Source organism: Corvus hawaiiensis, chromosome 1, assembly GCF_020740725.1.
Source record: "Corvus hawaiiensis isolate bCorHaw1 chromosome 1, bCorHaw1.pri.cur, whole genome shotgun sequence".
NCBI lineage: Eukaryota > Metazoa > Chordata > Aves > Passeriformes > Corvidae > Corvus > Corvus hawaiiensis.
Genome location: NC_063213.1, coordinates 36,867,999 through 36,893,296, shown reverse-complemented (window position 1 = coordinate 36,893,296; position 25,298 = coordinate 36,867,999). Strand labels below are relative to the sequence as shown.

Here is a 25,298-nt window from a genome sequence, read left to right as displayed (position 1 = left end):
AATATTATTGAACATAATTTTGTTTTCTTTTTCCCGCTTGGCATCTGTCTACAGTGCAGCAGTGCCCCGCATGCATGGTTGTCTTTTCCTAACCCTGATCTAAAAGGTGCTCCTGAGTTTAAATAATCTGATTTTAAAAGTTTGGGACTACAGGCAACACCAGAGAAGACCTTACTGTCTTCCTGGACTGTGACCCAGCAACTTTTTTCCATGTGATCAGTCTTGGTGCAGTTTTTTGTGGGTCTGTGGGTCAAAATGGTATTAGACATGAGAGAAAAACACCTACTTCTATTAATCCTTGTGGTCTGTGACACTTTGCTCTTGGTTTAGGTATGCCAACATGTCCTGTGCCTCCCACAGATTGACACTGTTTTCCCTGGACTTTCACTCAGAAGCTACACCTCAAATATTTAAAATAACGAAAGAAATTATAATTCTAGTAGGCAATGTCACTGAACTCAGATACAACAATCTCCCTGTAGGAACCAGTCATTGTTGTCTCCTACACCTTGGCTGTCTACAGCCTGGTCTGCTTCTCAGAGTCCTGCAACAGCAATAAACACCTCAAAGGTCATAAAAACCCCGAACTACCAGAGATCCTCAAGTGGACATAATATTGGCAATGCAGTGAGGACACTGACAGAAACTTTTTCAAGTGAATGATGCAGGGTCCTAACAGAAGAAAGAGCTGTGTATTTCAGCCAGATCCCAACACAAACATAATATTAAATACTGCAATCCTGAAGTACTGCAAATTGGACATTTGTAAGTGTATTTTTGCAAGTCATGCCTTTAATCGTCCTGCCTTTTCTTACAGGGTTGTATAAACTCCTGTGTCCTCTGACTCCCTCATAATTTGGATTACTCCCTTGAATTGCTGGCTGTGCTGAGTCCTGAAGGGATTCATGGCTCGTCACCAGGTGAGTGTATTTCTGACTTTTACTACATTTGTTTCTCTTTCAACCTTGAGCTATGCACCCATGGAGTAATTCCACCTTGCTACTGCTTTCTATTCCATTTGGTATCCATGTATCTATGGTATCAGTGTAAGCTCCTGTGAAAGGCTGTCTAATATCAGGTGAGAATGCTGTATTTTAAATTAAAATTTATAAACTTTGGGGAATATATTCCTCCTAGATGTGACTGGGTAAACATGGAATTCACCTTAAGATTAAATGGGTGCATATTGTGGGGTTTGGATCAGAATTTGTTAGGTAAAAAATTGTATACAATACAATATGATTCACAAAGATCACCAAATAAGGTTGAAACTGAGCGGAAGACATAGTATTTTTCTACGAAGACATGCAGAAACTGTTTTCTCTAGAACAACTGAACTGTTCCAAGCTGCTACCAGCTCTGGCAGCTCTAGGACATAGTTTCTAGCTGCACCAGACGAGGTTGAGGCTGGACATAGCAGGGAATTTCTTCACAGAAAGAGTGATTAGACATTGGAATGGGCTGCCCAGAGAAGTGGTAGAGTCACTTCCCTGGAGGTGTTCAAGAAAAGATTGGACATGGCACTCAGTGCCATGGTCTTGTTGACAAAGTGGTGACTGGTCAAAGGTTGGACTTGATGATCTGAGATATTTTCCAACCTAATTGATTCTGTGGTTCTAGCAGCTCACTTACATAAATTCAATTACATCAGGCATTCAAATCAACAATGTCTACGCTCACCTAAAATATATTAAAAACCCCCTTCATATTTGATCTAGGTATTATTAACATACTGCCATCTCTTAAGCAAAATGCTTCTGAACTGTCTATAAACACCAAGAGTAAAAAGAATCAAAAGTCAACAAAGGTGTATTATAACACCAGATAGAGGAGCTACTGAAACTGTAACTGCTGTGCTGCTTGAAAATACTGACATTTCTTAAGGCTGGGGCAAAGCTCATTTCTCTACAAGTGGTCCCACTGAAGCCCAACGAGATTTCTTGTAAAAATTGACAACCTTATTTTTTTCCTCCACAACATTACTATATATGTGCAAAAGCCTCACTCAGACATAGTTTACTGGTTATGATAGTTCATTGCTTTTCCTGGTTTATGACCTTTTAAATGATCACTAGAAATCATTTTAACATTGTGGAGATAAGGTTATATTGCAAATTCTTTTTAATACTCTACCCACCATTCAAGAGTCCTGTGTTTCATACTACTTAAAATGTCTTGTAAGCTTCATATGGTGTCAGTGGATGAAACCTGATCTGCTTCTTTCATCAAACTATTTTGTCAATGGACAAAACCATTAACCAAGCAATGCAGCCAAAGAGGTGGTTCCCTTCACCATGTGTATAAGGACCTGTTCAGAGCTGCACACCCAATGGATACAGCAGCAGAACAAGCTTGACTTACTCTTCCTTGCTACTCTGCGATACAAGTGGACTGAGAAAACCTTCCTTATTCCCGAATTCATACAACATAAAGGGACAGCACCAACTCCTCTATACAAAGCAAAGAAAAAACTTTTTCCAGCATAACAGTGAGCAGAAATTACAAGGTCTGCAAAGAAATGTCACACTGTTCTTGAGCTCACTTCCTCTTCTGAACTTGTTACACTTCGGGCAATGTCTACCTACTACACTAAATTATCCAAGTAATGCACTCTCTAATGAAAAGCAGGCAGAGTCTTTTTCCACTGAATTCTGAGACTTTTTAAACAAGTCATTATTTCATGTGTTGTCTCTTCAAAGAACCCAGTTCACAAGTTAAGAGCATTCTCTGCTTCCATCAGAAACTCTGTAGAGAAGTAGGCTTCCATTTTTCTCCAGCTACACTCAAACACCTATCAAATTAGTGCTGTTTGTTGTCAGTGGCCTTCTGAGTCCATCCATGCAGACGGGGTCAATCACCTGTTTTAGCGGGAAAAGTAGAGTCTGGAAATGCAGGTGGGGAATGTTAGTTAAGTTTGAAAAGGATTTGGGTATCTGAAAAACTGGATCAGAGAGAGTGGTGGGAGAGTGGTGAGAACATTTACTGCCCCTGTCGGACATTCAGGACTTCCTCTCACATGAACATTCCATGACAAAAAGTACTTCCTGCTGAAAGCCATATTTTGTCTATATTTGATATCCCTACTGAATGACAGAGAACATCGTCCTGGTGGTGAGGTTAGCCTTAGACTCAAGTTTAATGCAAGCTGGATGCAAAGCACAGTTGAGGATTGACACAAGGCTAAGCTGATCTCAAATGACAAGGAACAGCCCAATGGCTCTGGCAGCTGAGACTGCGGAATCACTGCAGAGGAACCATGGATGTAAAGAAACCCAAGCACCAAACAGGGAAGCTCAAGTGGACTTTATTATAGTTATTAGAATGTACAGGGACATTAGTGCACTGGTTCTTATTTAATTTCTCAGATTCAACATAGGAGCAGCTAGACACCAGCTCTTTGCTTGGTGCACATTTAGAATGTGTCATTTGGGATGTCCTTAAATAATTTCCTGAAAGATTCTTGAAGAACAATGCAGTCAAAACCAGGCTAAGTGATTTCTTCATAGATTCCTTGGTATCTCAAGGAAATGCAATGGATATGAAAAAGCTTTAATATAAGAAGTGATTAGGAAGTGCCAACAGGGTGGTAGGATACAGGTAACTGATTTTATCATCACTTCTATAGTTTTTAAAGTCCATTCCATTTCATTAACTGGAAACAGTCCTTGAAAACTTCATTATAACACTATTTCTTTATTACAAATATTTACATACCATATATTAATACAACTTTTATTTCCACACTTTAACAATCCCATCCCTTGACGCAGTTACTATAAACCCTTGTGTGGTCTGGAAAGTCGCGATATCTGTGATAATATCATGATGTCCAACTGGGAGAGACTCTGGACCCTTCCGAGGGGTCTCATCAGTGGGCCCCAGCTTTTGTTTGTTCTGAATTTCCTGTAGAAAAACAAAGTGAGAAATACTATTTACAGAAGAGTGAGCATTTGCAAGAGTAACTGTCGCCCATATTAGGTTATCAGTGTAAGAAGACCACAAAACCTCTTCAAACAAAAAACCAATCCAATGAAAATGCCCAACCATACAACCTCACACCCTTTGACAGTTCTATCAGGATTACTCCTTGGTTCATTTCTTTTCATCAAACACAACCTAAGTCTTAATCTGAACTGACATTATAGCTCTTCGATTAGGTAAACAATGGGGTTTTTTCTCATATTTATTTCAATGACACTAAGATTTGATATTCCAATAGGGGGAAGAAGTTATACAAACAGATACATCTTGGTTCCCCAAAGTTTTTATAAAAACTGGTTCAATAGCATGAATGTAATTCAGAAGTTTGAGAAGAAGCACTAAAAAACCAGTACACTGGGTAGACCCCTACTGACTTTTTTTAGTCACCTTTGAAGTATTTGTCAAACTGAAACAATACATTGTGCTATTTAACAACTAGCAACACTGCCAGTTCCAAAAGTCTCTCTGAAAGATGTAACAAAAACTGCAGCATTTAGCTACTGTATTTTCCTGGTGCCAGTACATCTCACATTGCCTTGCTAAGATTCTACACTCAAAAGACATTTCAAACACTGATCAAAACCAGAAGTGCTAGAAGACTAAATTTCAATATCCCAAAAGAAACATATGACTCTGGCTTCTGCATGCAAGTAGTGCTTGGTGAGTCCAACTCTGTCAAAAACAGATTATGTTTTTCTTGTAAAGTAACTTCTTCCAAGCTGCCTGAAAATGCAATGCTGACACCATCCACAAAAAGTAAAAGTGAGGGAGTTATAATTAAAGACATCATGCAATTAATATAATCCATAGGGTAGGGTCATCCAAAAGGCAAGCAGAATAGGTGTCTATCAAACAAAGCAAAATACCTGAACCACCTCTGTGCCCTCAATTATCTTCCTGTAGTAGGAAACAGACGGGCAATTAGAACTTCCAGCAACAACATATGATCTCTCAGGGTAGGCTAGATCCCAAAACCTAAACATGAAGAAACAAAATCAAGGTGAGATGTTCTATTTTACCAGCTTAAAATAGCTGCTTAGAAGTGGTCATGCTCTTATGATGAAAGAGTGGGCACAAATGCTATCTGCTTTCTACACTTAGTGGAAGGGAGTGCTGCAGAGAAATCTACACTCATATCAAGCTCACACATGAGCTATATTTCAGTTTTTGTCATGCAGCCCGTTAAGAATTTTACAGAAGGATACACATTGTGTTTCAGAGTCCACATTGTGTTTCACACAAGCACCAAGTTCTGCAGCATTTTTGCTGAGAACAAGTTCCTCAGCTCAGTGATGTTTACTAATGAACACATGTTCAGTATTATTGTTTTGGCTTCTTAGAGATTACTTAAGCAATGCTTGGCAAAATTTAGTACAAAATTTAGCAGGGGTGGAGGGGAGGGTGACAAACAGGGAAGTTGTTTAGTTTCATTACCTTATTTTCATGTCCGAGCCTGCTGTCAGTAATATGGGATTACCAGAAGCTGGACTACAGTATATTCCATGGATGCTGTGAGGAGAAGGCTAGCAGGGAAAAGGGATATATAAAAATAACTTATCACCAATAGCTGTCATCATGCTTCAGAAAGGGAATGTATTCCTTGCCACATTCATCCACCCAATTACCAAATCTTTCTGGCAAATGCCAAGTCACTTTAATGGGCCACATCTTAATATATCAATGTAAATTGCTCCCTTACACTTTACAGAGCAATGCAACAGTTAACCCTCTGTAATGGTTTCTTTTTGAATCTTGGAAATTACATTCTCAATGATGAGAAATCATTCTTAAAAGAATCAGGCAGGCAAATCCTACTGAAAAGCACCTGGACACTTAAATTTTTAGGCTAGGAAGGCATTAAGGTACAGATATAGAACACTTAGATCACAGAGCTCCCTGTGTGAAAAGGGCAGGACTAAAATGAACTCAACCTGCAATCTTTGTAGCATGTACAAATTTAAGTTTAAGTAGATTCCAGATATGCACTTACAACATTTATGGAAGCAGCTGTAGTTATTTTTGTCTATGTATTTGTGAACGATATTACAGATTGCTCCTTCCCCACTTAACTCCTTGAAGAAGAGCCACTTCATGCTTTCAACTAGCAGTTAAGTGTAGTAGTGGCATTATATTACAGAAAGAATGTGTAACAGAGCAGATGCTTACAGAAGTATGCATAGTCCCAGGAACAGCAAGTAAAAATAAGTACAAGATGCCACACCATGAATTTTGGCTTTCTCATAATCTTTACAGGCTTGACAGCTCACTGGTTTTCTAAGAACATGAGTGGGTATAACAAGTGAGGGTTACAAGTACATTCCATAGACAGTGGAAGGTACCAATGAGGATTCAGGTTACACTGATGTTTTACAAAGGGGATTTAATTCTGACAAGTAAAACAAATATAGTGCCAAAATGAATGCCAGGGCAAGATCTGTACTGATGCAGAGCATGGAGTCTAAGGTTGTTCTAACTCTGGCTACACAACAGAAACTGGAAAAGAAAGAGACCAGACCTGCAGTTCTGAAAGAGGTGGTGCACTGCTGGCCCACAGAGTGAAGCGTCGATCACCAGTTTCCATATCCCACATGGAGACTTCATTATTGCCTTGAACAGCTACAGGAAAGATAAAGCCGATGCAAAAAGTACAAAACAGGTTGTGTGGTTCTTGCTATTTGCTCTAGTGACATCACATAGAGGGTATGACATAGAGACACTCTCCGTTTGCTCCCTGCAGCATTTGTGCCAGTCTTGCTTTAGTACTTTGGTTTTACTGCTTGAAAGCAGCTTCACTATAATTAAAAGTGCCTGATTAAAGATCAAAGAGTTTAAAGGGAACCTGATTTAATCCCCAATCCTTTAAAAAAAATTTATAAAACCCTCACTTTCCTCCCTAGATAACTTCTCAGCCTTCTTTGAGAAGGATTGATGGTTTGTTCAGCATAGTCATCAGGGACTTCGGAGAATACTTCTATGCAGGTAAGAAAACAATCCAAAGTGACAGAGTTTAGTAGCTAAAATGAAGTTCCACACTCATGTGGACAGATAAAGAATTCAGTTCAAGGGATTGTTTACAAGCCTGGCAGCAACCTAGCAGGCAAGGACTTTTTAATAATAATCCAAAATTATGAACTTTGTCACTCATTTAGCCTTTAGCTGGAAGGAAAAAAACTAGAAAGCATGGTGAAGCTTGCTTTATTTGCATGTTTTTTCAAGAAATTTGTTTTATCTCCCAGGGTGGTTAATAACTCAAAATAGGAAGTGAAGCCTAAGAAGAAAGTAAAATATGAAACTCAAATTACTCTTATTTTACAGCAACTTAATACATTTTGTTTTTGTAGGATTAGTTTAAGCTACTTGTCCATTTCAGAATGTGTTCCTGACACAAAAATATAAAAGTCTATGACAGTGCCACATGCAGTGAGGATGAAGCAGCTGTGAGCACCTCAGATGAGGAATCTTGGAGATTTCCAGAAGTTCTAACCCATGACACAGCTGGCTTAGATTGAAGGGGGAACTGGAATGGGAAACCTTCAGTTTTTGCTCTATAGAAGGTGGTGGCAGATTTCCCATCAACTTAATACATGTCATGAGTTTGAGTTTTATCTTTTACAACATTTTGTCCTTAAAAAGGGATGGGGTAGACAGCACACAGGGAGGGCCACTCATGAGAGTTGTGATGCTCAGAAGACGAGAATTGTCTGTCATTCTGACAATGGCTAAACCCTACTGTTTTTCTTTTCAGCTCCCCACCAGGGCTTGAAGCAGAAGCTGAAAGAAAAGCTGCTTTAATCACAACCTCTGACAGTTGTGAGGTAAATTTAAGACATCTTTTACCTGCAATTACCCAGGACTGATAGACAGGATGCATGAGCAGGCGTCTGATTCGGGCCTTGGAAGGATGAGAGTGGCTGGAGATAGGTAACTGAAACCTCATGTCCCAGCACGCCATGGTACCATTGCTTGTTCCTGGCGAGAAAAAGCTCTCCTTAGTCAGAGGGATAAATATATGAGTTTTTGTCCTTATCTTTGTGCGCTGTTCCTAGTGAGATGGCCTTCAGCCTCAAGTACTTAGCAGGCAGAGTGCTTCCCAAAAATAGGTGAGAAGGTATTTCTCTCCTCTTGTTTGAGAAAAGCATACGCTAGTAAAATCAGATCAAGAAAAAGCTTGAGCTGTAGTTACTGTAAGAGGAAACCATAAGGAAGAGGGGGTAGGGAAGAGAGAGTGAAACTAACAAGAAATACAGGCTTACCAATACACAGCCAGCATTGGTGTATGTCCACAGCAAATGAAGTTATGAGGCCTAACTTCAAATCGTGTTTCAGTGTCCAAGCATTGCTGCTAGATCGCAAATCCCATCCAACCAGAGATCCATTAACTGTCCCATAAGCCAGTACTGACTGGGCTCCTGAATTGAAGTGATGCATATCTACCACACAGCCATCATCCTTCAGATCTAATGACCTGGGTTAAAAGAATAAACTTAATTTAGACACAGGTATGACTCCCTCCAAGTTTAAGACTCCTTCCCATAGCTTATGCTGAGCAGCTTTTTTCTCTTTGTGTCACTTCTCAAGGCATCTGCCAGAAACAACTTTCTGATTTTAGTACAATGGATGCTTATGCTCTCTCAAATCTCTCTGCTGATAGGACCTGCAAGGCTGTCAGCAGCTCTTTGCAAACATAAACACAGCTCTGTGCTCTGGGTCAGGGCAATCCCAAGCATAAATACAAGCTGGGTGGAGAATACACCGAGACCAGCCCTGAGCAAAAAGGTTTGGGGATGTTGGCTGAGGAGGAGCTCAGCATGATGCAGCAATGCGTGCTCACAGCCAAAAAAGTCACCCACAACAAAAGAATCAAAACTGTGGGCAGCAGGTTGTGGGAGGTGATTCTCCCTCTCTGCTCCACACTTGTGAGACCCCACCAGCAGTACTGTGAGTACTTTCTGAGGCCTGGACATATCTCTCACTCAAACTGGAAGATTAAGCTGTAGCATCAGTGCCAAATATTCAAACACTGCTCATAAGGAGGTAAGAAAGAGCTAAACCAAGCCCAAGGACTCCCCTAAATAGTATCTCATTACCCCTATCTCTACCACCTTATCACATTAAGAGCCTGAGAGGAAAAACTGCAGGTCTGAGGCCAAATCACATGCTGTACAACTGTAAACATTTATCTAATGACCTGCAAAAGAACCTTCAAAATTACTTCGTAAGTATTAAGGTTATAACAAAGGAACTAACAAATCCCAGTACATAAATAAAACAATTGAGAACTACTCAGAAGGGCTGTTTCAAGTTCATAATGCCTTCAGTGACATAGGAGGTACAAATATCCTAGAGCTAAGAATTGTCAGCTCTGCACAGTTGCCTTTCAACCCTTCTTTATGAAGCAGGATAAGAACATGGATTACAGCCTTCCAGTACAGTCTGGGCTCAGCCAGCAAGAAGCCTAGAGCAAATTAAAAGATCTATCTGAGGAATATACTAACAGCTTGAGCTCTGTGTGTGGTAAGATTTAACTGCTTTAAAGGCATACCTGCTTTGTATTGGATGAATTTTAGGAGATTTAGGGAGCTTTGAGGCTTCAATACCAAGAAGCTGGATGGCACCATTATCTGAAGCTATAGCCAAGTAATGCGAGCCTTGGCAAAAAGTAAGTGTCTTTACATGTCCTCCAATCCGAGAGTATGTCAAAATTGATCTAAACAGGACAGAGAGAAATAGGGGGAGAGAAAAAAAGAGATTATTTTTGATGGTACTTAAAAAAAAATTACTTCTCAAACACCTACTTAAAACCAATGGCTCTTGAGAGAGCTCTGAAAATAACATTTTCTAGCTGTTCCAAAATGAGAAAGCAAAAAAGCCAGTGTTGGCTTTAAACAACAACACCAGAATAGATTTATATATGTACAGAAATGAAATCAAAAGGCCTGTAATTATTATTCCTACAGAGCAGTCCCTTTGCATTTTTTCTTTTATTAACTAATTGAAACAGCATCTAGTATTATAGATGCAAGCCAAGAGGAACACCAATATATCTCCTTATTGATATTTCCAGCACATCCACAAGTAATTAATATTTTGCTCCCTGCTCTACTTTATTTTTCACTCTAAAAGTGCAGCCCCAAACACCATGGGTTTTTAAAGTACCTGGTTGTAGTGGTTTTTCCTTCCATTTTCTGGCTGTTCCAGACCTTCACAGTGCCATCATTTGAGCAAGTGGCAAAAATGGAGTGTTCATCAGAGACTCGAATGCGATTCACCGCAGACTTGTGTTCGTGAAGGTGAGCTACCAACAACCCTTTGGGACGCCATCCTACAGGGAAAACAAAACCACAACCTAATTAGGAACATGCAAGTCCCCCTAGATCCATCCACTAACAGCTATAGCAGGATACAGTCATTACAGCTGCAAAGCACAGACAGCACTAAAAACAGTGTTAAGGCATTTTAAATATTAAAGACAAAAGCCTACTTGCTCAATTCTAAATTAGACAATAGGTCATAGGTGTTCTGCACAGTAAACACATTTCCTAAACTAAGAATTTCCTCTTTTCCTCATCCTTTGCACTCTCTCTCATCTCTCTCTCTATATATAATTTTTTATCTAATAACCTCAGTGGCCTGTGATCTACCTGGAGGTGGGGGCTTGCTCTCCCACTCAGCATTCTCCATCATCTGTTTGGCAAGTCTCTCTGCATTACACTGCTCTCTCTTCTGCTGGATCAGCTGCTGCAGCTCAGTTTTGCAGGTAGTGATGCGCAGCTGGTGTGCAGATGGGGATGCTGTGCTGCTCAGGGCCTGCAGGGTTGGTTTCCTGGGCTGGACAACTGCTCCATCAGATACCTGTAAGAAATCAGCTCTTAAAAATATATGCCTTACATTTTACACACAGATAAATCCCCCTTGTAAGATTTCTGGGTCACACACAGTGAATAAAAATGGAAAAATCTTTTTTATTGAATCAATTAGCAATGAATTAGCATTAAAAAAAATCATGCTTGCATGAAGACAATTAATAATAGTGAAAATTATTACTTATATAAAAGATTAACAATTCTCTTATTCTACCCTGTTTACCTACTCTGTTCTGTATTTTATCTAAAGAAACTGTAATGTGCTGTGCACATCTCTTAACGTGAATATTACAGAGGCAGTTATTGCTCTCAAGACTAAGAGAATTAAAGGTTAGCTCTCAAATTTGTTTATACTGGGCTTTAAAAACCAAAGTGTGAAGTGTTTCCCTCAGAGTTCAGAGCAGTCACACTCATTTAAAGCTAGCAGAAGTTAATCTCCAACTAGAACCCAAACAGAAAACAGTGTTCAGTGTCAACAGACACTCGCAGCCCATTCTTCTCTAGCCAGTACTACGTACTACAGGTACAGGATGTCTAAATGCAGCTGTAATTTCCAAGTTAAAATCATGATATCTCTTCCTCACAACATGTATCAGGGCATGCAACTTGAGGAAACGTCTTTCCTGCCAGAAAAGTTTACATAATAATTGTCTAATCCACAAAGCCCCATCTCTTTGTGCAAAGCATCTATTTATTAATGAAGCTCTTCTGTTCAAGAGACTAAACTTACTTCAATCCTCTCTCAGCTCCTATTTTAAAAATAAGAACTTGAAAGTCAGCAAATTTGCTGAAGACATCAGGCAATAGCATGGCCAGTGTCAAATAACCTCCAAACAAAACAAGAACACCACATCCCTATAGTCCCACTTGACTTTAAAACAATTGAATCATTGCAGTTTAAAATGAGAACATAGTATTTTTCAGGTATACCTGAGGAGAGGATGACAAAGTGGCACAAATGCCAGCTGAGGACTCTGAACGAAGTGGTTTCCCAGCTTGGATGGCTTCAGGATCTGTAGTTTGCCCATGTCCTTTGGATATTGGCTGGGAGATGTTTGTTGGTTCCAGGGACCCAAACATGCTTTTCCATTCTTCATTTACATTTGAATCTTGCTTTACATGCTTTCTAGCTATAAGTAGTTTGGAGGGAGGGAGGGAGAAGGTGGGAGGAGAAGAAAAAAAAAAACAACCCGCCCAACATTATCATGACAACATTCACTCGGGATTGTCATTACTTTGAGACTACATGGAAGTCTAATGTTTACATGCCGGACTGTTATTTATGTACAGAGAAAACCCTACTGCTATGTTGTGGAGGTCAGCTGACAAGCATTTATGAGGGAAACAAAACAAAGCACCTGCCACATGTGTTCACATCTTCTTAATCCTACAGTTGACTCATGCAATAAATCATTTCACTAGAGGGAAAGCTTACATCTAGAGGACTGCAGGATTAGACTCCACCATATAACAAATTTTTCTTATAGAAGCATGGAGGGTTTGGGTTGGAAGGGAGCTGCAAAGGTCATTTAGTCCAACCACGCTGCAATGAGCAGGGATATCAAGAATAAATTTGTGACAGCACAGTATGCAAATCATTGCTAGCATCAAATACAATCAGTTTTCCATCACAATTGCGACATCATCTGTAGATTTAAGTATGTTACTGCTTTAAATAGGAAATTTATTTATTTTCAGCATTCCTTTAGAGTCACTTAGAACTGTAAAATATAGACAGAAAAATAAAAACATGGGGCAAATTAAATTTGGACAAAGTGAAGAAAAGTTAAAGGCATGAAGACTTTGAGGGTAACAGCTTTGAGTGAAACAAATTAGTTCAAATATAGACTTCATATACACCAAGTTTTAAATCATGTTGACTCCTGATTCAAGGATATGCAAAAAAATGTAAAATCCTATAGTTCTGTATTTTCTTTTAAAATTATATGCAAATCAGCCTAACTCTGGAAATAAGATGGCAATAGCTATCGGCTTTACAGATATTTCTGTATTTTTATATGTAAAAACACAGAACCTACCAGTGATGTAATAGAGGAGGAAACTACAAGCTTAAGAGAGTAAAGAGGAAGCTCAAACTGTCTGGTAAAGAAGAATTTTGAGGATGCAGAGAACTGGAATAGTTAGCAGCAGGTGGTTTTCAAATCTGAACAAGGAAATGAAAGAGGTTTTTTGAGCTGAAAGAGGAGCGAGCAAAAAGGTAAAAATGGGAATGGATGAAACGACGAAGAACCCTAGGGCCAAAAAGCATGTACTTGGGTGAGCAACAGCTGGCAACTCTGTTGCCAGAGGAAACTTTCAGTTTTTTTCTCAGGCTACCTCAAGAAAACACCCAGGATTTTCACAGTTAAAGAGCTTAGCACTTGCTGAAAGGAAAAAGAGAGAGAATTGTATCCTTCAACATTTACACTGTTGCCATGAGTCACTAGAGTCCTATTTGTCACAACCAGCTGAACAACTGCACATGCAGTCAAAATAATTTAAAGTATTCTCAGGGGAAAAAATAATCCCCATCTTTCAGTGATTAGAGAACATTCCACCACCTCACATTTCAAACAGAAGCAGTAATTTTCCTATTGCAAACTTAGTGAGGATGGTGATAGTTATGTAGGCTGATTTACTGAAAACACCCTGAAAGAAAGGCTATACTTCATCTATATAGATCACAAAATATACTAACCACGCTTGTCATCAGACTCCTGCTTTGTTTTAACAAGATCCACTTGTCTTCCAGTTATTCCCAGAGCTGACAAGTCAATCACCCCTTTCTGACTGCTGTCATGCAGGTGGCTCTGATCCACAATATTGGCTTTAGCTTTATTAGATTTTAACATAAAGTCCTTCAGTGCTAACAGTTTGTCTTCTTCCTCCTCAGTCATCCCCTACAGAATAAAAGAAAAGGTAATATTACTCACTTTTAACAATAACATGCATCAAGGCATGAAGATTTAAGAAGCAATAAAATTAATGACTGGCTCAGAAGTGGTAGGAGAGAGCACATCCTCAGAATTCAAAGCATCGGCCCATTACTCATACAAAACATAAGGCAAGCTGCTGCAGTGTAAGAGTATTTTTCCTCCTAAGGAATGGGGCTAGGAATAGTGAAAGGGCAGAATAGAATTTAATGCTGGATCACTATCTGGTACAATCTGCTTAGCTGCCACCTAGACCATGCTTACAGCCCACAAGCCATAGGGGAAAAAAACCTACGCAGGCACAGTCCTTTTTCTTCCCAGTTCTCACCTTGGGTGGGTGATTCTTTATGTTTCCCTCTTCACACATAAGCCTCAAGACTTTCCAGCTCCATTTGCTTTTGGCACCACATGTCTAGCACTTTGACAAATACATACTCCTTTATGCAGCACAATGCACAGCAATGCTCTGTAATGCTGCCGCATCACAGATGCATCAGAACTTTGAGACTTACAGACATTTTTTAAAGACTTGGGTTGTATTTGTATTTCTCTATATCTGGCAGATCTTCTAAAAATCTTTAAGTTCTGAACAACTTGTCCCACAAGCATATACTGAAATCAGTGAAGTTAATGGCTTGGAGGATCAGAACCTCAGACTGGGAGTCCCTCACAGCAGCAGCTGCAAGGTCAGGGTTTGTGGAGGTGTACAGAGCTCAATTGTCTCAAGCCTGACTTTTAAAGTACAAATAAAATGCAATTACTTGTGAAAGAAGCTTCTTCAACAGCTGTGCAATGGCAGGGTCCTCTGGGGGCGGGCACTCAGAGAGAGCTCCACTTCTCTTCTTTTGACGCAAGTGAAGGTGTCGAAAGAGGCTCGTGATATCCTTTGATCTTAAGACATAATCAAATATGGAACGACTGACAGGCTCCTTAAGTACACTTAACAGGACTATTTCTTTGTCTACCTGCAATTCAAAACAACAGAGCAGTCAACATGATGACATCCACATAAATTGTACAAACCATCTAGATTCAACTGGTCTCCTTTCTTGAAAATAAGATCTGTGTTGGTCATATCAGACTTTCTCCATTCTCTTTCCCTCTTTCCTATAAAGTGCTTCTCATAGCTTGCTGTCCACATGAGAAACAACTTCAAAATGAGAGTAAGGACTTCATTACAATCCAACTTAATGTTACCCAGTACTTGCCTGCTAAATATAGTGTTGCATAGCGAAGAAAAGATTTATATACTAAAATGAAGCAGAAAAGATTTATATACTAAAATGAAACATGAAGTGAGTAAGACAGATTTATCAATCAATGCCTAAAACACAGCACAAAGAACATGTAAACAAGGAAAAATGTTATTATAGAACAAGGAAAAATGTTATTACAGTGAAGTTCCCATCTGCAAGGTTTACAACAAAATGTTAAACACAGGATGCATTCCTCAATGTAAGTACTGCAACTATTTCTTATCTATTTAAACACCTGAGAGGTGCAGTCTACAGGTCCTGAAGTTGTATGCCAAGATGCCTATATGATCATATTACCAGCATCAGGCAGGTCATTCCTGGACATGCACTGATATGAAATGGCTTCATTCATTCATGCTGAGCATTGTGCCCTGACCCTTGGCAGAACACTGAAACACAGGAGCAGTGCTGGTGATATCACAAGCACAGCAATCACTACCTAACTGACTGGTCTTGTAGAAGAAAGCATAGAACAAAAACCCACTTGTTTCACAGCCATCTTTTCATGCCTTTCAGACTCCTATAAACTAGCACAATATTGCTGGAGTTTGACGATAAACAAGACAGAAGAGACTTGAATCAAAAACATACCTGTTGATTTTGGGCTTTGTAAAATGTTTTGCATTTTGCAACAAATTTGAGACAACAGTCTTTAAAACATGGAAAACAATGGCCATTCTATCAATCTGCCAGCAGAGATCAAAAATCTGTAATGGCCTGCAATCTTAACTGAAGAAAAAGTAATCTAATATTCTTATAGCCAGGACCATGGCCAAAACAAACTTAAGAATCATGGCTAGTCAAGATATATTCCCATTAATACTATTTGAAGTATTACCTGGATTATTGGTTGTGTGATAAAAGGATGGAGGTATGGCATTAGCTTGCAGTAGACATCAGCAATATTCAAATACTGTGCTACCACAGTGATAAATCCAACTGCACCATAACATATCCAAAGATTAGGGTGACACAGGAACGGTGCTGAAAGAAAAATAGGCTGTTAAAATACATCATTCATATAGCAGAGAGGAGATCATCCTGCATATGGCAGCCTGTGATGTAATTTCCTTCTGATAGAATTACTCCCAAACTGAGCCTTCCCTCCTCCAGAGCACCAAGGTGAAAACATTCATACAAAGGAAATTATTTCATGGATTTCACTGTGCTCATGCTGCTCAGTTTCCTTGCTCTGGCCAAAAAGCATATTTTCCCTATTTATTCATTTCAATCCCTAATTGTCAACTACAGATTTGCAATGGAGACAAATCCAAAAACAAATATCAACCACATCCTGACAATTACAGTGAATCCTAATACTGGTGGGGTTTTTTTTCTTTTTAAGTGAATACTTTATTCCTTCCTGCTTTCCCTCTCTTCCTTGAAGAGTCTTATTATATTCTGAAGAGTATAGTATAGTATAGTATAGTATAGACTCTGACGAGTCTACTTATATTCTAAGATTATGAGACCCAGAAGTCCCTCTAACTATGTGGGCTTTAAGAAGTTGTTGTCAAGCCATTGTATCTAGTCATGAGACATAATCACAGATCATCTGCCCCAAACTCTGAGTGCATTTGAAAAACTGTAACACTAAGAAGAAGCAGACTACATCTCAAAAGATCATTTGGTATTTTTTTTTCCATAAATAGCTGGTAAATCTTGGGCACATCTAAATTAAATGGATAAGCCTGATAAGGAAGGAGAGACCAACTCTGCAACCAAGAGTGTATTGAGTTAATGGGTTTTTATGGTGTTAGAGTAAGAAAGGATCATGATTGTCTGAATTCTCTCATCTTCATATGCTAATCTGTAAGCATTTGCAAGTTATGTGCCTGATGGACTACCAGAAGCAACCAGGATTTTTTCTTTATAGGAGGTTGTCATGTAGAACAAGGAAAGCTCTTAAAGCAGAAAGTTTTGGACTAATCTGAGAAGATACTTCCGATTTGTTCCACCAAAACAATTATTTTAGATTCCTGAGCACTAACATGGTTCAACTAGCAGTAGTTCCTTACCACAATTTTGTTTAGATTCTAAAACAGCACTGCACATTTGCATTCTGGACAGCTAAACTGACAGTGTAGCTTTATGTAGCACTGAGATTTCTTTACTAAGAAAACAGAGTATTCTCCAGTATTCCAACTTACCAATATCACAAGCAAACTCATAAATATGGGGCTTTTGCAAGAGCCCCAGCTGGCACATACAAGTAAGAGCATTGAGGGCTTTATAAATGACAAATTCTTCAGCATCACTGAGACCTTGCTGAAGCAGAGGTTTGAGTATTGATGAGCTTTGCCAGCCAACATAAGCAGCAACACCTGAAACATAAAAAGAACACATAAGAATCCAAAGCAAATTGATAAACACCAGAAAACACTATGTCTTCCCATCAGAATCGAGAGCAAACATAAAATAACTATCATATCTAATCTAATAGGGTAATAATTAATATACTTGTTCAGGTCTTAAAGCTGGACTTTGCAACCTTTTGCTAAAAGGAAGGGAGGAAGAAGAGAGAAATCCCCTCAGTGCCACTGTTACAGAAGGGCATCTGCTCCCAGCTACAGGCAGCAGTGCCTGCACTTACTTAAACACCAGTTAGAGAGATCAGTTTTAAAGATGTGCAAAAGCTTGAAATAAAATAAAAATATAATCATAGAACTTTATCTTAATTCTTCTGTGGATGTTTTGAACAGATACTAGGAGAGGAGTTAAAAATACAGGTTACATGTCTTCACTTTTAATTGCTTCACATCTCTCTCTATGTCTTTTGCAAGAAGCCAGGACACTCTGACCTGTGCTTTGGCTTCTCCATTGCTCCTTCTAAACAATTTCTGATAAGTTATCAACATCACCTCTTGGCAGTTGGGAAAGTTTTCTTGACCCACAAATCCTGAGCACTGACTGTCAGCAACAGTCATGTGGAATCATTTCCAACACACATGAAGCATTAGATATACTCAACAGCTGATGTCATTACTGGTAAAATATTTTTTTAACTGCTATGAAGTTTTCTGAAGTGACGGGAATCTTTAGATGAGGTTTTAAGGCACTAAAAAAACTTTTCCAGTTATATGTTTAGCATATGCTAATGCATAGTTTTCATCATATGAACAGATTTACTGAAGTTAATGGGACCATGTACACATGTGAAGTGATGCATCTACGATAGAGCTTGCAGAAATCCTAGTATTCACTTGCCATAATTTAGCTTTTCAAGCTAGTGGCTGTAGCAGAGATTCAAAGACAAAAAAAAGGATTTAAATTCCAATTTTTTAATGTTAACCTACCCTAGACTTAAATGCCTCAGCCTCATATGTATTAAATATTTGTATCTACATTGTTTCATCTTCATTCCCTAAAAAAACATTTCCACCCAATAATTCAAAAAAAGTCTTTTCTTATAAATTCTAGAAATCTTTATTAAAAATGACTTTTATATGACTTATTTTTTCATATCCTGGAAACTGTTAATTTATTTATGTTATTTTCTTTCTACTCTATTTAGCTGAAACCAAACACTTACCAACAATGCTGTCAAAGAAAGCTCCTCGAAGATGCCAGTCATTCTTGTCATTTAAGAAAGTGATCATATGAGACAGAAGAACATCATTGGCTTTTTGACGTCCAAAGAACACACACAGACGTGTTATTCCATTTTCCATCAGTGTTTGTTTCACAATATTCTCTGGGTCACTTAGCAAAGTCACAACTTTCTGCTGAACCATTTCATGCAAGGCTTGCAACTCTGCAAGGGGCAACAGGATGAACATTTTGGCTGATGAGAAACAGCATGTGCATGTGTACCACCTGCTGCTAAAGGAGTTACAGTGACAGGTCATCCTGAAGAACACCAGACTCAGTAAGATGGGCAATGCAACAGAACCTCAACAGTTCCAACAAGGGCTTACCAAAGACTTCAGGCTAAGAATGAGGCAGTGACAAAGACAAAGAGTAGAGAAATGTGAGACATTTTTACCCAGATCAATTTATTCTAAACTTGTTGCAACTTCCACTAAGATGATTCTGCTCATTTTATACATACAGGTGATATGCAAATGTGAAGAAGCATCAGAATGAGTCAGCAGCAACGTTACCACAGTAAGCAAAATGCTCTGAGGCAATTTTGGTTTGATATGTTTGACTATGAGTTTCAAAATTTGTGAACTGACAACAGATCAAGAGTATGTTTTTAGTTAGGCAGATAGATTCACTTCATTAAGCATACAGAGCGGAATATAAGAACATTTGAAAAAGTGAGTGCTTCCCGTTTCATTAAATTTCTGCAGTTACCCTAACAATACCGATGAAAAATTTGATGGCCTTGCCTGTGGCATCTACTCCACGACACAATTAAAAAAATATTTCTGCTAAATGGAAATAACAGATTGTTAATGCACTGGCTATTATTGAAAACTGTACCAGACAGGATCTCAAACAAGTAACACAAAAATTTCAGCTACTGCTGCACCAGGTTTGAGGGGTGATTATCATTTGCCTGCAGTCAGAAGTCCAGCTAATTTGCTTTCTATCATGACCCTGTCTATCAGTCACATGAAAAATCTGCCTCCTGGGTTCAAATTTCTCATGCTTGGTTTCTGAAAGGGTGAAAATAACAGAACTACTCAAGTTTCTTTCTTCCTTGTGTTACTTCCTTCATCTCCAAGCTATCTCAAGGGATAGGGGACAGCATTTCCTGGAAATAGAGCCCATACTATGGAGCTTCCTCTCTCACTCCTCAGCAATTCTAAGCACCCCATGGCTTATGTGAAGGAACTTGAAGAGGATCTTTTATATTTCATTTTAGTAGGTTCATTGCTGTTTTATTTTGAAGTATCATCCTGCAACTAGTTAAGAGACAATTGTCTTTTCCCCAAATGGAATTATGTGCAGGATGTTTACCAGCTCTGATTAGTCACAGATGGATCTACTTAGCCCTGAAGAGAAATGACAGTTTTTAACCACAAACTCTTCCCAGTTTAGAAGACTTGCCCAGCATTCTTCTGGGAATTTATGCAACACTAAAAGGCACTGGAGATGACACACAGGTCACTTATTACTACATGTCTTTCTGAAGGGAAAGGAAAGGAAAACCCATCCTTAGGATTTTAACTCATTCTCTGTGTTAGTTATAATACAAAGTTACAGTAATGTTACTGCCAAATGGAATCCAGCCATTTAGTTTGGCCAGGCAAAAAGACAAGAATTGTGAGGTGTAGGGACAGAAAACGAAGAATGACTAAAAAATACAGCACTATGACTATGCTAGAATTTGACAGGTTTTCCAAAGCTAACAGTGCTTCCCACACCAACAGAAGCAGTATTTGGAACACAGGAATGTTTTTGCAGCTGACTTGTTTATGAGACAAGCTGGAAGTGAAGCTGGACATGCAACCAGGCAGTCAGCATCACAGTCAAATACCTTGAGGACCATTGGAGAACAAGAATATGCTCATTTTTATACTTTTTTGTCTCTCACAACATTAAGAGCAGAGGTGTCTGTCTCTGCATGAAGCTGTAACACACACACTTCGATACTGGTCAAGGCAAAACATTCTTCCCATTTAATAGGAAGGCTAAGATTTGAGAGATGAGACAGATCAGTGCTAGCTGGGAGCTTTGGCCCATGATTTGCTATTATAAGCAGGCAAAAAGTGACATTACCTGTGTCATAGTTATCACTAGGGTGAGATGTTTCATCCATTTCTTCACCATTTGGTTCATTTTCCATATTCAGATTTTTCAGCTGTACTAACTCCAGAAATCTCAGAGCTGTTTCTGCCAACAATGCTATGTTTTCTGCAACGGAAAACACTTTGGTTAAGAATTGTTCTACTTTCCCAATTTACATCAGTCTGATGATCCCCCTGAAGAGAGATTATAGCCATTGACAACACCAGTCATGATGGGCAAACAGGACTGAAACTACACAGCGTGCTCTGGTCAACCCACTTCTGTTGACTCCCAGCAAAGCTACCAATACATCAAATTACACAGTTCTTTTGTCACGTAAACAAGTGGAAAAATCCTAATGATATTAGGTGTAACAAAGACTAATTTAACACTTCTAAAACTGGCCCTAAATGCCACTTAATCTCAGTTTAGCGACTAAATAACTTGATAGAATGTAAAGGCCAAATAGCCTGAATTACCTAACATTGCCACATAGTAGAGTGCAGCAAAGTAACAACAAACCACCAGACCTGGATAAGTATCCTAGGGAATAACAACTTGTTACGCTGGAATCCATTTTTAGAACACTTGTCAGGGTATCTATCCAGACGATCTGGCACCGTTCTGCACCATTTGGAAGCTGCTGAAGCAACTCAGGCTGCATTATATGGGTCAGGCCACTGCTGGCACAGGAACAATGACATCAAGGCACAAGTCCCACTTAAGCAGCCGTTCTGAGTGTCATCCAAAACAACAGCAACATGCCAATGGAGCCTGTCCACAGCCCAGACTAAATCCTCTTAAGTCACAAGTCCAACCACTTCCAAAAGTGTACCATAGTAAGAGGGGTTACCTCAGCTAGACTACCTTTAAATACATCTATGTATTTGAAATTTAAATTGATCACGGTGACCACAAGCAATTGGTTCTATTCATTAAGTATACAAAGTATTCAATACAAGTTTTATCAGTTTACTTAGTAAACAAAAACATCACCTGAGGCATTTTCAACTGAAAACCACATTTACAACTAAAAAAATCCCCAAACTAAAACAACACACCTGAAAATGTGCTAGTCACAGAAAGTAAGGGTACATAGTAAATACCAAACATGGGCATGACTACAAAGCTTCTTCCTGAACTGTGCAGAACTCATATATCTGAATAACATCTGAAGAAAACATCTGTTACAGTGTAAGCCAGTTTATTACACAGCAAATAATCTAATTTCAGCCACTGCATTTCAAATTTCATTTTGTGGGAAAACAACTCTGCAGCCCAGCAACACATTGATGCTTTAAGTTAGTTTTGTATTTATTCAGTTCCACCAGGCCATTTTAGGTAAACAATCAGAGCTAATGCAATGTGAGTACAGGTGCCATTAGCTGCAGTCATTTCTGAGACTTCTGGTGAGTTTTACTGACAGAAACAATTAAGAGAATACAGAAAAGCTCAAGATTTGGAGTTTTGACTGGATGTCCTCTTACCAGCATATGCAAGTCTGACGATGGTGGCTTCATCCTGGGCCAGGTGTGCAATGCCTGGCAGAATGTATTCTGGGTAAATGTTAATATCATTGCGTGGCACCTCTTTGACGAGAGCAAGAACTTTAGTTAGTGTCCTCACAGATTCTGCCCTCACCCTGGGCACAGAGTCGTTGCTGAAATGTAACAGATAAGGAGTAATACGATCCAGAAGAATCTCTACACTTAATCTTGGTGCTAAATGAAGAATCAGCTCCAAAGCAGCCAGTTTTGAATCACAGTATTTGAGAGTCTGTAAACAGGATGTTATCACAGACACTAGAATAACCAGCCCATTCTCTTTTGTCTCTCCCTCGGCCTTCTCTGTGCGATCGTGCCCACAGAGATTGTGAATGATGTTGTCCAGATCTTTACGTATGACCAATATACGCTCATCTGCTGACACAAATGTTTCCTTGGCAAACTGGGCCATGTAAGGCTGAAGGAAAGTGTAAAATATTTCGGGAAATGCATTGTTACGTTGCTGTTTCAAATAATCTTCGGCTGCTAAACGTTTATCTGGCTCTCGATGGATCATCTGAGTGACCTTGAGAAAGGCAGAAGTAGGAGGGAGCAGGAGAGAAAGATTAAAGGTTTAGACATTTGTAATACAAAAACATCAAAACCCAAACCTAACCAATAAGCAATCTGTCACAGAAGCAGGTGAACTACAAACAGAACACGCAGATGGTTCTAATTCTGTAGTCCATCCTTACCAGTTCTCTGATACTGCGGTCTTCAATTTTGTTTAGGACTTGATCGGGGGAAAAGAGGCCATTTCTGTAAGCCAAAAGCTGGGATAAATCAAACAAGGGTACACCTTCTGTGAAAAGCTCTGCTATTACACAACCTGGGAAACAAAAAAAGAAGAAAAAAAGATGTCAGAGGATTATAAACAGATGTTTTAACTTTGTTTTCTATATGCAGACAAGAACAAACCATAAACAACTCATTGCTTGATTAAAAATAAGGCAAACAAGTTGCCAAATTAATTTGCAGAAAGGAGATAACATCTCAAGCTCCAAAACATGGCTTTTATACTTGATGCCTGAAATATGTCCCAAGTAATATATTTCAAGCATGTCAACAGCAGAGGAGTTTGCAATTAGGAAACATGAGGCAGTGACTTCAGCCACCTGCCAGCTGGAAAATCCATCACTAGAAAAGGAGCCCACATCACTGTCATGTGGAAGAAGAGTGTGGTAAGTCAGCATGGATCGGGCAGTAGGTCAAAATTAAGCAACCCTTTTACAGAAGGTAAAGAAATAACTTCTGCTCCCACAGCTGATGCCAGGAGACAGCATATATTCACTCACACATGACTGCCAAACACAGACCCCTGTGTTGTGTACACAACACAAAGTACCTCTTCAAAGAACCCACTCCTGCAGTTTGCTCCCACTAGTCTGCTTTATTAGTGGAGTGTCTTGAAAGTTTGGCCATAAGAGCAACTTGTAAAATGAAGTACTCATTTCCTTTAGATTCATATTTTCACTCTCTTTAAGGGAGAAAAAAACCCCCAAAAACAAGGGCTAAACTCGTGGTTTTCAAACTGCCCAAGATAAGCCAAGACTCAAGGCAGTCTCCCACAGTCGAACTCTAAGAAGTATTTGCAAGTGGGACTATGCTCCCACCTCCTGCCTGTGGGGAAAAGGAAATGAGAATGGGCTTCTAGAGCCAATATTGCCAAATTACCCTGAAAGCTGTCTCAGTCCCCCCAGAACTGGACCACTGACTGGTTCCTCCTCTCAGGCCCCATGAGGCACATGCTTCTGTCATAAAAAGATGATGGTCTGTGCCTTCCAGAACCACCTCTTTCCTAGAGCATAGTTGAACCATAACAGAATAGTTTGTGATTTCCCTCCTCAGACAATAGTGATATACACAAATTATGTAGCCTACTGTGTTGTGTCAGTATTTTTCTGTGAATGAAAAAGGTTTGGGTCTTTGCTTAAAATAAACAAGTTTTTTAACATGCTGATCTCCAAGCCTGCTGTAAAAAAAAAAAAAGACCCGAAAAAGGGACCCAAACTCTTCTGCACTGCATTAGTCAGAAACAACACACAGGTCTCTCCTGATAGTTCCAAGTACCTGCAGAAAAGATATCCATTGCACGTTTTAACTCCCCTCTTGTTCGCTGATTGCTATTTGCCAAGTCTACCAAAGGAGTTGAAGGGTCCCGCATATTTTCCAGCTCTGTGGCAAACATGCTGCCATCAACAAAGCGCTCAGGAGCGATGTAACACGTTCTCCTCCGTGATGTGTCAAAGAAATAGTTGAAGTCAGCAGGATTGTCTTCAGGAAGGTAAGTTGGTTTAAAACTGGCAAAGTCAGTTAGAAGAACCCAGTTCCAGCTGGTCACCATGATGTTCTCTGTTTTAATATCCCCGTGGCGGACTCCAGATTTGTGCGCTTGGTCCACTGCAGTGAGGATCTGGAAAGCAATCCACCTTTTCTCAATGTTGTTCAGGAATGGCCTGGTACTAATTCGGTCATAAAGGTTGTCCCGTACGTACTGTCTGAAAAGCATGGCGGCCTTCTCGGACAGGGTGGCTTTCTGGAAGGGGAGGCAGTTCTGTGCCGAGTGTAACCTTATCTTCAGCTCCTCCAGCTCCTGCTTGTAGCTCGTCAGGGGTAAGGTCGGATCCTGAATGGCAAACACCTTCACGACCACCAGCCCCTCCCGGTGCTTGGCTCGGGCCACCTTGAAGAAGCGGGTGCTGCCCAGGCTCTTGTCATACTCGAAGTCGTGGATGTCTGAGAAGTAGCTGTCCACCGATAGTATCTGCGAGGGAGCGATGCCAGCCAGCTGGTTCCCCATGGCGGCACCTCCTCCGGCCGCAGGCACCGCGCCGGGGCTCTCGCGCGTCTGCCTGCGGACAAACACAGCGCGGATCTCAGGCAGTCCCGGGTCCGCCCCGCTGCCCGGGCCCGCGGGCCGCGCTCCCCGCCCCGAGCGGGCCCGGCCGCCGCCGCTGCCCAGGCCCCAGCGCCGGGCCGGCCCCAGAGGCGCGGGTCCCCCCGCAGCACTCACCGGCCCAGGCGGAGCCGGGACCCCCGGCC

At 40.0% G+C, this 25,298-nt stretch overlaps 1 protein-coding gene across 2 annotated transcripts; it reads right to left on the bottom strand.

Annotated features, from left to right (window-relative positions):
* Positions 1 to 3,288: 3,288 nt before the first annotated feature.
* On the bottom strand, positions 3,289 to 25,188 carry PIK3R4 (phosphoinositide-3-kinase regulatory subunit 4). 2 transcript variants are annotated; one of them, XM_048300677.1, is made up of 19 exons: positions 24,327 to 25,185; positions 22,952 to 23,085; positions 22,200 to 22,782; positions 20,704 to 20,838; positions 18,566 to 18,787; positions 17,184 to 17,357; positions 15,872 to 16,017; positions 14,539 to 14,742; positions 13,543 to 13,744; positions 11,775 to 11,974; positions 10,623 to 10,833; positions 10,138 to 10,303; positions 9,524 to 9,688; positions 8,235 to 8,446; positions 7,819 to 7,950; positions 6,497 to 6,597; positions 5,416 to 5,504; positions 4,848 to 4,956; positions 3,289 to 3,903 (listed from the first exon to the last, which is right to left on the bottom strand). In XM_048300677.1, the coding sequence occupies exons 1-19, from the start codon at positions 25,054 to 25,056 to the stop codon at positions 3,733 to 3,735; spliced, it is 4,086 nt and encodes a 1,361-aa protein (XP_048156634.1). In that variant the 5' UTR covers positions 25,057 to 25,185; the 3' UTR covers positions 3,289 to 3,732. The 2 variants fall into 2 exon arrangements, with proteins under 2 accessions (XP_048156634.1, XP_048156638.1); XM_048300681.1 differs by lacking the exons at positions 3,289 to 3,903; positions 4,848 to 4,956; positions 5,416 to 5,504; positions 6,497 to 6,597; positions 7,819 to 7,950 and adding an exon at positions 7,972 to 8,123 and having other exon boundaries at positions 24,327 to 25,188.
* Positions 25,189 to 25,298: the final 110 nt, after the last annotated feature.

Bases quoted from the DNA above. Each gene is read 5' to 3' on its own strand.
- PIK3R4 (XM_048300677.1), bottom strand. From the start codon at position 25,056: ATGGGGAACCAGCTGGCTGGCATCGCTCCCTCGCAGATACTATCGGTG. The intron at 10,834-11,774 runs GTATACCTGAAA...GATTTCTTACAG, and splicing joins CTTTGTCATCCTCTCCTCAG to GTATCTGATGGAGCAGTTGT. The intron at 8,447-9,523 runs GTATGCCTTTAA...CTTTTAACCCAG, and splicing joins ATTCATCCAATACAAAGCAG to GTCATTAGATCTGAAGGATG.